Below are 10,587 nucleotides of genomic sequence, written 5' to 3' on the forward strand. Positions count from 1 at the left end.
TCTTACTATTGAATCCCCTATCACTATAGCCCGGCCACTCTTCTTCCTCCCCTCTTTTGCAGCAGACACACCCGTGATACCATGGACTTCTGCTGCTTTCCCCTGAGATGTTGCCTCCCCCAGCAGTATCCAAAACGGTATATATGTTAGAGAGGGGGACGGCCACAGTGGACTCCTGTACTACTTGCCTCTCTCTACTCTGCCTGGTGGTCACCCATTCCCTTTCTGCCTGTTCAGTCTTTACCTGCAGTGTGACCGCCTCACTGAATGTTCTGTCCCCGATAATCTCAGCATCGCAGATGCTCCAAGGTGAATCCACCCGCAGCTCCAGCTCTTAAATGCAGTTAGCCAGTAGCTGCAGCTGGACGCACTTCCTGCACACATGCTCACCAGGGTCACTGGAAGTGTCCATGAATTCCCACATAGCACAGGAGGAGCATATCGTGGGTGTGAGCTCTGCTGCCTTCTGTTCCCTTTAATTCAAGCTTGTTAGTTACTCCATTTTAAAGAATACTAATTACACTAGGGTCCTTATTCCACTCCTACTACAGTCCAAAGTCCTCACATTATTTTGTTTAAACTGATGGACTGCAGCAGTTTAATTAATAGAATAAGTAGAAGTACTTACCTGACCTACTTACTGTGTCATAGTTTGAATCGTGATGTCACTTTGAACTCCACCGCCTGGAGGCCCTGAGGGTCCGCCTCTCCTCTCCGGACTTGGAGTCTGTCAGAGGGAGAGAATGAATCAAAAACAAAAATACCTGGAAAAACTCAGCAAGTCTGGCAGCATCTGCGGAGAGGAACACAGTTAACGTTTCGAGTCCGAATGACCCTTCAACAGAACTAAGTAAAAATAAAAGAGAGGTGAAATATAAGCTAGTTTAATTGGGGGACACACAAGTAGAGCCAGTGATAGGTGGAGATAACCAAAAGATGTCACAGACAAAATGACAAAGAGGTGTTGAAGGTGGTGATATTATCTAAGGAATGTGCTAATTAAGGGTAGAAAGCAGGACAAGCAAGGTACAGATAGCCCTAGTGGGGGTGGGGTGGGGTGAAGGAATTGAAAAAGGCTAAAAGGTAGAGATAAAACAATGGATGGAAATACATTTAAAAATAATGGAAAAAGGTGGGAAATGAAACATCTATATAAATTATTGGGAAAAAGGGGGTTGGGGGGATCGGAAAGGGAGTGAAGATGGAGGAGAGAGTTCATGATCTAAAAGAGTTGAACTCAATATTCAGTCCGGAAGGCTGTAAAGTGCCTAGTCGGAAGATGAGGTGCTGTTGCTCCAGTTTGTGTTGAGCTTCACTGGAACAATGCAGCAGGCCAAGGACGGACATGTGGGCATGAAAGCCGGGTGGAGTGTTGAAATGGCAAGCGACAGGGAGGTCTGGGTAAATGCTTGCGGACAGACCAAAGGTGTTCTGCAATGCGGTCACCCAGTCTGCGTTTGGTCTCTCCAATGTTGAGGAAACTGCATTGGGAGCAACGAATGCAGTAGACTAAATTGAGGGAAGTGCAAGTGAAATGCTGCTTCACTTGAAAGGAGTGTTTGGGCCCTTGGACAGTGAGGAGAGAGGAAGTGAAGGGGCAGGTGTTGCACCTTCTGCGGGTGCATGGGAAGAAGCCATGGGATGGGGTTGAAGCATAGGGGGTGATGGAGGAGTGGACCAGGATTTCCCGGAGGGTACGATCCCTGCGGAAAGCCGCCAGGAGGAGTGAAGGGAAGATGTGCTTGGTGGTGGCATCATGCTGGAGTTGGCGGAAATGGCAGAGGATGATCCTTTGAATGCAGAGGCTGGTGGGGTGATAAGTGAGGACAAGGGGGACCCTATCATGGTTCTGGGAGGGAGAGGAAGGTGTGAGGGCGGATGCGCGGGAGATGGGCCGGAGACAGTTCAGGGCCCTGTTAACCACCGTGGGTGGAAAACCTCGGTTAAGGAAGACATGTCAGAGGAACTGTTTTTGAAAGTGGCATCATCAGAACAGATGCGACAGAGGCAAAGGAACTGAGAGAATAGGATGCAGTCCTTACAGGAAGCGGGGTGTGAGGAGCTGTAGGCGAGGTAGCTGTGGGAGTCGGTAGGCTTCTAATGGATATTGGTGGACAGTCTATCACCAGAAATTGAGACAGAGAGGTCAAGGAAGGGAAAGGAAGTGTCAGAGATGGATCATGTGAAAATGATGGAGGGGTGGAAATTGGAAGCAAAATTAATAAATTTTTCAGGTCCAAATGAGAGCATGAAGCAGCACCGAAGTGATCATCGATGTACCGGAGAAAGAGTTGTGGGAGGTGGCCGGAGTAGGACTGGAACAAGGAATGTTCCAAATACCCCATAAAGAGACAGGCATAGTTTTGGCCCACGCGGGTACCCATAGCCACACCTTTTATTTGGAGGATGTGAGAGGAGTTTAAGGAGAAATTGTTCAGTGTGAGAACAAGTTCAGCCAGACGGAGGAGAGCAGTGGTGGATGGGGATTGTTCGGGCCTCTGTTCAAGGAAGAAGCAGAGAGCCATCAGACTATCCTGGTGGCGGATGGAGGTGTAGGGGGATTGGAAGTCCATGGTGAAGAGGAGGCGGTTGGGGCCAGGGAACTGGAAATTGTTGATATGATGTAGGGTGTCAGAGGAATCACGGATGTAGGTGGGAAGGGACTTGACAAGTGGAGAGAGAATGGAGTCAAGATAGCAAGAAATGAGTTCCGTGGGGCAGGAACAGGCTGACATGGTCGATCTGCCGGGACAGTCCTGTTTGTGGATTTTGGGTAGGATGTAGAAGCAGGCCGTCTGAGTTTGGGAGACTATCAGGTTGGAAGCTGTGGAAGGAAGATTTCCAGAGGAGATGAGGTCAGTAACAGTCCTGGAAACACTGGCTTGATGTTCAGTGGTGGGGTCATAGTCCAAGGGTGGTAGGAGGAAGTGTCTTTGAGTTGATGCTCAGCCTCTGCTAGGTAGAGGTCAGTGCGCCAGACAACAACAGCACCACCCTTGTCAGCGGGTTTGATGACAATGTCAGAGTTGGACCTGAGAGAACGAAGTGCAGAAAGTTCAGAGAGAGATAGGTTAGAGTGGGTGAGATGAGCCGAGAAATTGAGATGACTAATGTCACGCCAACAGTTCTCAATCAAAAGATCAAGAGAAGCTAAGAATCCAGAGGGAGGGGTCCAGCTGGAGGGAGAATATAGGAAGCAGGTAAAAGGATCCATTGAATGGGGAGAGGACTCCTGCCCAAAGAAGTGAGCACGGAGATGAAGGCAGCGGTAGAAGAGTTCAGCATCGTTCCGAGCCTGAGATTCATTGAGATGAGGGCGTAAGGGTCTGAAACTTAAGTCCTTTGCTGAGCACTGAACGTTCAGCGACGGAGAGGGGAAGGTCATGGGTATAGTGAATACACGGCCGGGGCTGCCATTGGAAGACGGGATGGGGACAGAGGGACAGACAAGGGTTGAGGGTCCTGGATGGGTGTTGGTGTCAATGAGTTGTTGGAGCTTGTGTTCCTTTGCACCTGAAAGAAAGAGACAAAGTTTCTTGTTGAAGCGTCGGATGAGACGAAGAATAAAATGAAACTGGGGATATGCGCAGCTTAGAAAAAGAGTGCGGCGGTGCTGCTGGAGGGAGAGGTCGAGTGTGTTCATATGGCGGCGCATGGCACTGAGTGTAGATCTCAGAATGCGACGAGAACAGCAGTCTGAGGAGCGTTGTATGTCCTGGAGATACCTTTAATCCTGGGTGGGTTTGAAACATAAGGGATGGAACTTCAGTTGAAATCCACATGGGGTAAGTCGGAGACGGAGACAGTCACTGAGGAAGGAAATATGGCTGTGGAAGCGAGTTTTGGTAAGCACCTTGTCAAATACCAGGAGAGAAATGGAAAGCTATGAAGGTGAACAAGGCAAGAGAGAGATACGAAAATCCTGTCGGAGAGAAAAGCAAAACTTCAAGGTAGGCATTCCTTGAAGAGAAGTGGCAGTCAATTAAACACTAAGATAAAAGCAAAAAACTGCGGATGCTGGAAATCCTAAACAAATACCTGGAAAAACTCAGCAAGTCTGGCAGCATCTGCGGAGAGGAGCTCAGTTAACGTTTCGATTCTGAATGACCCTTCAACAGAACTAAGTCAAAATAGAAGAGAGATGAAATATAAACTGGTATAAGGGGCGTGGGTAGGACAAGTAGAGCCAGTGATAGGTGGAGATAACAAAAAGATATCACAGACAAAAGGGCAAGGAGTTGATGAAGGTGATATTATCTAAGGAATGTGCTAATTAAGGGTAGAAAGCAGGACAAGCAAGGTACAGTTAGCCCTAGTGGGGGTGGGGTGAAAGAATCGAAAAAGGCTAAAAGGTAGAGATAAAACAATGGATGGAAATATATTTAAAAATAATGGAAATAGGTGGGAAAAGAAAAATCTATATAAATTTTTGGGGGAAAAGGCGGGGAGGGGGGGATCGGAAAGGGGGTGGAGATGGAGGATAGAGTTCATGATCTAAAATTGTTGAACTCAATATTCAGTTCGGAAGGCTGTAAAGTGCCTAGTCGGAAGATGAGGTGCTGAATGAAAGGCCCACTCACTCACATGCACGGCTAACTGACAGATGACCAATGAGTCTCAAACACTATCACAGTCAGACACAGAACGACATCAACAATCACTTTCAGTCCCAGAGACTTGCCAGAATGCACAGAATGAATCCCACACTCTCTCACTGTAGCACGGCCTTACAAACAGTGAATAAATCCCAAATTCATTCACAGTATCAGAGTGAGTAACTCCCACACTCGCACACATTATCAGGGGCTCTCTGTTACAGATGGCATCCCGCTTTCCCGTACAGTGTCTCTCTGTGGAGAACGGACCCTCGCAAAACAATCAGGCGACATTCCCGATGTATAGTAAAACACTGAGGAACTGGGGCTGGAGAGAGTCTTTGTAAAATGTATTTCCTGACCAAAGGAAATGGACTGATGACGGGTGGGAGGAGGAGTGGGGGCGAGAAATCACAATCTGATTGGCCAGTTTCCATATCCAATCCTGAAATTATATACTTAGAGGCTGATTTAGCGTTTAAACTGTCCATTCAGAGTCATCTTTTCCCAATCCTTCATTAGCATAGATCTGGGAGACTGTCTATTTAATCGGCACTCGGAAGGGGTTTGGTTTATTTCTGTGTCTCAAACTGAAGATGGTTGATGAGAAGAAACCAGCTCCCAAGAAGGGAGCCAAGAAAGCCTTAAAGAAGCCGGTAGCAAAGGGCGGCAAGAAGCGGCGAAAGTCGAGGAAGGAGAGTTACTCCTGACCATTTTCTGAACAGATTCACCAGTCAGAGTTACAATCTGCTCGACAATCCGCCTTTTTAGACTCTGTGAGGAACCGCCCCGAACAGTAATTGGCTGCAGCCATACGCCCAGGCAGTTTCATCCAAAATCGAACCAATGAATTAATCCCTGGCAACTCAGGTCCTCATTGGTCGAGTTGTTTTTAATTGCCCATTTAAAAATTCCGCCTTTTTTTGCAGCCGTTTACCGTCTCGACAATACACTTCGTTCTTCTCTTTTTTGAAAATTAGGCACTAACATTCCCGATCACAGCCCATCCCAGCTCCCGTTCCCAGGTCTTTGCTCTCTCTGTGAGGCGGTGGGTGGCTCTCATAAAAGCCTTTGTTGTGTGTTCGGTAGAAAGGGTCGAATTGTTTAGCCGCCAAATCCATAGAGAGCGCGGCCCTGGCGTTTCAGAGCGTACACCACATCCATGGCAGTGACCGTCTTGCGCTTGGCGTGTTCAGTGTAGGTGACCGCATCCCTGATCACATTCTCCAGGAAAACCTTCAGCACCCCACGAGTCTCCTCATAGATCAAACCCGAGATCCGCTTGACACCGCCACGGCGAGCCAGGCGGCGGATTGCTGGTTTGGTGATGCCCTGGATATTATCACGAAGCACTTTGCGGTGCCGCTTTGCTCCGCCTTTACCCAGTCCTTTACCTCCTTTCCCTCTGCCAGACATTATGATTCTTCACTCAGATCGCTGCTGAATATGAGAGACGAGCTGTTTCGGTTCCTTTTTTATAGAGCCCGCCCCGACCTGACTGAGAAATGGGCAGAGAGTGAGAGGCGGGGCGGGGAGGAGATTGAGCGACAGACAGAACAGAGGAGTGTCTATGATAATTTAGCTCCGCCTCCTCCCTGCTAGAAACGACTTTCTTTTTAAATTATCGACACAAAGCTTATAGATTGGATCTTCAAATTAAACGGTTCTAAAAACCAGCAGCTTTTAAATAGAGTTTTACAATTAAAATTCAGTACTACTCCCGCCCAAGTACATCCACTATACCCTGTCAAATCCGCCTATTTCCACTTCACTCCCAGCTTCTGTTCTATCCCCACACACCTCCCCTCCAGGCGGGTTGAGCAGTTTACCGACACCTCACTCCAGCTGAATTAGACAAACTCATGTGTTGGGCTTTGAGTTGTAACGCGGGGTTACTCCCCCCGGGTAACTGTCTTACACACTCACCCTGAATCTGTGAAAAGGAAACGAGCAGAAACTGACAGAGCAGCTGAACGAATCCCCAGTTACAATGGGGCACGGACACCGCTCTGTTTTATTGCAGAGTGGGGGAGGGGCTGGGTATAGTGCATGTCAGTGAGATACCGGGAATTTTCAATTTAATATAAATCATTTCGGTGTGAAACCTGCTCCCAGCGCCGGGACAGGGACATTTGATTCGGGGATCAGCTCTTTCCTGAGAGACGTGGGCGGCTCTGAGAAGAGCCTTTGTGTTCAGAGGTTTACAATTTGCTCGGCTGGTTTCACTTCTTTCCTGCCGCTGCTTTCTTTGCCTTTGCTGCTTTCACTTTCGGCTTGGCCTTCGATTTATCCACTTTTTTTAAAGCCTTTCCGCCCGTGAGCTTCTTGGCGGGAGATTTTTTCTTCAGCGCTGCTTTCTTCACCGCCTTTTTTGGAGTTGCCGCCTTCTTGCTGCTTGTTTTCTTGACTGTTGCTTTCTTCGCTGGGGATTTCTTGGCTGTTACTTTCTTGGCAGGAGATTTCTTAGCTGCTGGTTTCGTTGTTTTCACCTTCTTGGCCGCTGGTTTCTTTACTAAAGATTTCTTGGCTGTTGGTTTCTTCTCCTTCTTTCCCACTTTCCCCTGGGATTCCTTCTTAGGGATTTTGAAGGAGCCGGAGGCGCCCTGTCCCTTTACCTGCACCAGGGAGCCGCTCTCCACCTTCCTCCTGATACTTAGCCTGATCTGGGAGCCGAGCTTCCCCACATCGACACCGCTGCCAGACAAAGCTTTCTTTATCGCGGCCAGGGACATCCCCTTGCGATCGCTGCAACCCGCCACAATCTTGAGGATCTGTTCGCCTAACTTGGGACCGGCTGCCTTCGATCGGGAAGCCGCCTTCTTCTTCTTGGGAGGTTTGACTTGAGCGGCAGCGGCTGGAGGAGCCGTTTCGGCGGCTGCAGTATCAGTCATATCCGAGACTGTGTGGAAAATCTCTCTGACAGTCAGAACTGGATCAGAAATGAAACCAGTGGTGGCGGCTCAGAGCAACTTAAACACAGAGAGCGGACGGGGCAGAGACAACCTGCTGTCAGCTCCCGGCTCCTCCAGCCTCTCTGTGTTTCTCTCTCATCATAAACTCCCCAATTCCACTTCAAATTGGACATTTCAGATTCCCACACTCGCTTCCTTCTGTAAACAAAATCCGAATCTTTGTTGTCGAGAAAGTTCCATCCGAATTAAATGCAGCAATTTCCATTTAAACCCGTTTCTTTGTTGCTTTGATCGCGCCCTCTCAGCCGAGCGCTGACTTCTTCTCTGTGTTTCCATTGAAATCTTGAAATTAATGAAAACTTTGCATTAAATTCTCTCTTCAGGGCTGAGCAGGGGAGCATCGCGATCCTATGACAGGGAAATCTTGTGATTTTATACAAGATGGACTCGGAAATCTGGCGCTGAGGCCGGACACAGAAACACAGTGACATTAGTCTAACCCGCCCGCCCCTTTAACACACTCTCGCTGATACAATGTCACTGTCAGCCTGTTCCTGCCCCACGGAACTCATTTGTTGTTATCTTGACTCCCTTCTCTCTCCCCTTGTCCAGTCACTTCTCACCTACATCACATCAACAATTTCCAGTTCCCCAACCCCAACCGCCTCCTCTTCACCATGGACGCCCAATCCCGCTTTAGTTCCATCCCTGAGCAGGATGGCTCTCAGCTTCTTCCTCGAACAGAGGCTCGAACAATCCCCATCCACCATTACTCGCGTCTGTCTGGCTGAACTTGTTCCCACACTGAACAATTTCTCCTTAAACTCCTCTCACTTCCACCAAATAAAAGGTGTGGCTATGGGTACCCGCATGGGCCCCAGTTATGCCTGTCGCTTTATGGGGTATGTGGAACATTCCTTGTTCCAGTCCTACTCCGGCCCCATCCCAATACTCTTTCTCTGGTACATCGATGATTACTTCGGTGCTGCTTCATGCTCTCATCTGGACCTGGAAAAATTTATTAAATTTGCTTCCAATTTCCACCCCTCCATCATTTTCACATGGTCCATCTCTGACACTTCCCTTCCCTTCCTTGACCTCTCTTTCTCAATTCCTGGTGATAGACTGTCCACAAATATTCATCACAAGCCTACCGACTCCCACAGCTACCTCGACTACAGCTCGTCACACCCCTCTTCCTGTAAGGACTCCATCCTGTTCTCTCAGTTCCTTCGCCTCCGTCGCATCTGTTCTGATGATGCCACTTTCAAAAACAGTTCCTCTGACATGTCTTCCTTCTTCCTTAACCAAGGTTTTCCACCCATGGTGGTTGACAGGGCCCTCATCTGTGTCCGGCCCATCACCCGCGCATCCGCCCTCACACCCTCCTCCCCCTCCCAGAACCATGATAGGGTCCCCCTTGTCCTCACTTATCACCCCACCAGCATGAGCATTCAAAGGATCATCCTCCGCCATTTCCGCCAACTCCAGCATGTTGCCACCACCAAACATATCTTCCCTTCACCCCCCTGGCGGCATTCCACAGGGATCGTTCCCTCCGGGAAACCCTGGTCCACTCCTCCATCACCCCCTACACCTCAACCCCCTCCCATGGCTTCTTCGCATGCAACTGCAGAAGGTGCAACACCTGCTCCTTTACTTCCCCTCTCCTCACCGTCCAAGGGCCCAAACACTCCTTTCAAGTGAAGCAGCATTTCACTTGCACTTCCCTCAAATTATTCTACTGCATTCATTGCTCCCAATGCGGTTTCCTCTACATTGGAGAGACCAAACACAGTCTGGGTGACCACTTTGCAGAACTCCTTCGGTTTGTCCGCAAGCATGACCCGTACCTCCCTGTCGCTTGCCATTTCAACACTCTACCCTGCTCTCATGCCCACATATCCATCCTTGGCCTGCTGCATTGTTCCAGTGAAGCTGAACGCAAACTGGAGGAACAGAACCTCATCTTCCGACTAGGCACTTTACAGCCTTCTGGAGTGAATATTGAGTTAAACAATTTTAGATCATGAACTCTCTCCTCCATCCCCACCCCCTTTCCGATCTTCCTTTTTATTCCCCAATAATTTATATAGATTTTTCTCACCTATTTCCATTATTTTTAAATGTATTTCCGTCCATTGTTTTATCTCTACCTTATAGCCTATTTCGATCCCGTCCCTTCACCCCACCCCCACTAGGGCTACCTGCACCTTGCTTGTCCTGCTTTCTACCCGTATTAGCACATTCCCTAGATAATATCACCACCTTCAACAGCTCTTTGTCCTTTTGTTGATGACATTTTTTGGCTATCTCCACCTATCACTGGCCCGCTATCTAGTTCTACCTACCCCACACCCCGTCCCCCTTAAACCAGCATATATTTCACCTCTTTTCTATTTTTACTTAATTTTGTTGAAGATTCATACGGACTCGAAATGTTAACTGTGTTCACCTCTGCAGATGTTGCCAGACCTGCTGAGGTTTTCCAGGTATTTTTTTATTTTTGTGCACATCTACACATTGACAGGACAAACTGTGTCTCAGATTTACAGCTCCCAGGACAGGCTTTCGTCTCCTCTTGGCCTGAGCTGTGGATTCTCTGGAATTAGTTGTAGTTTCCCAGCTCAGTAACTGTTGAACCCTCTGAGACTGGAGCTGCTCACAGTGTCTGTTCCCCAGATTCAGGAGGCTGCAGCCAATCACAGCTGTGCCTGGGTTAACCCGTAACTGGTTTAAATTATTATCTTGTTCACAGGCAAATTTACTTTTGATCATTGGAGGGGGCATCGAATGAAGCTTTGTGGGTAGAGCTTAGGAATAAAAAAGGGGCAACCACATTATTAGGTGTTTATTATAGACCCCCAGATTGTCAGCGGGAAATTGAGGAGCAAATATGTGCACAATTTCTGGAGGTGGGTAAAAACCATAAAAATAAGGGTGATGATATTAGGTGATTACAACTTTCCCAACATTAATTGGGATAGACATAGTGTTAAGGACTTGGATGGAGTGCATTTCTTGAAATGTGTACAGGATAACTTATTAGGTCAATATGTAGAGGGTTCAACAAGGGACGA

The 10,587-nt window shown here is 48.2% G+C and overlaps 1 protein-coding gene across 1 annotated transcript; it reads right to left on the reverse strand.

Moving 5' to 3' along the window:
* Window positions 1-6,817: 6,817 nt before the first annotated feature.
* On the reverse strand, window positions 6,818-7,486 carry LOC144670438 (histone H1.5-like). The gene has a single exon (XM_078532929.1). It carries the CDS (start codon window positions 7,484-7,486, stop codon window positions 6,818-6,820), a length of 669 nt encoding a protein of 222 aa, XP_078389055.1.
* Between the last annotated feature and the right edge of the window lie 3,101 nt (window positions 7,487-10,587).

This window comes from Cetorhinus maximus, chromosome 31, assembly GCF_964194155.1.
Source record: "Cetorhinus maximus chromosome 31, sCetMax3.hap1.1, whole genome shotgun sequence".
Lineage (NCBI taxonomy): Eukaryota > Metazoa > Chordata > Chondrichthyes > Lamniformes > Cetorhinidae > Cetorhinus > Cetorhinus maximus.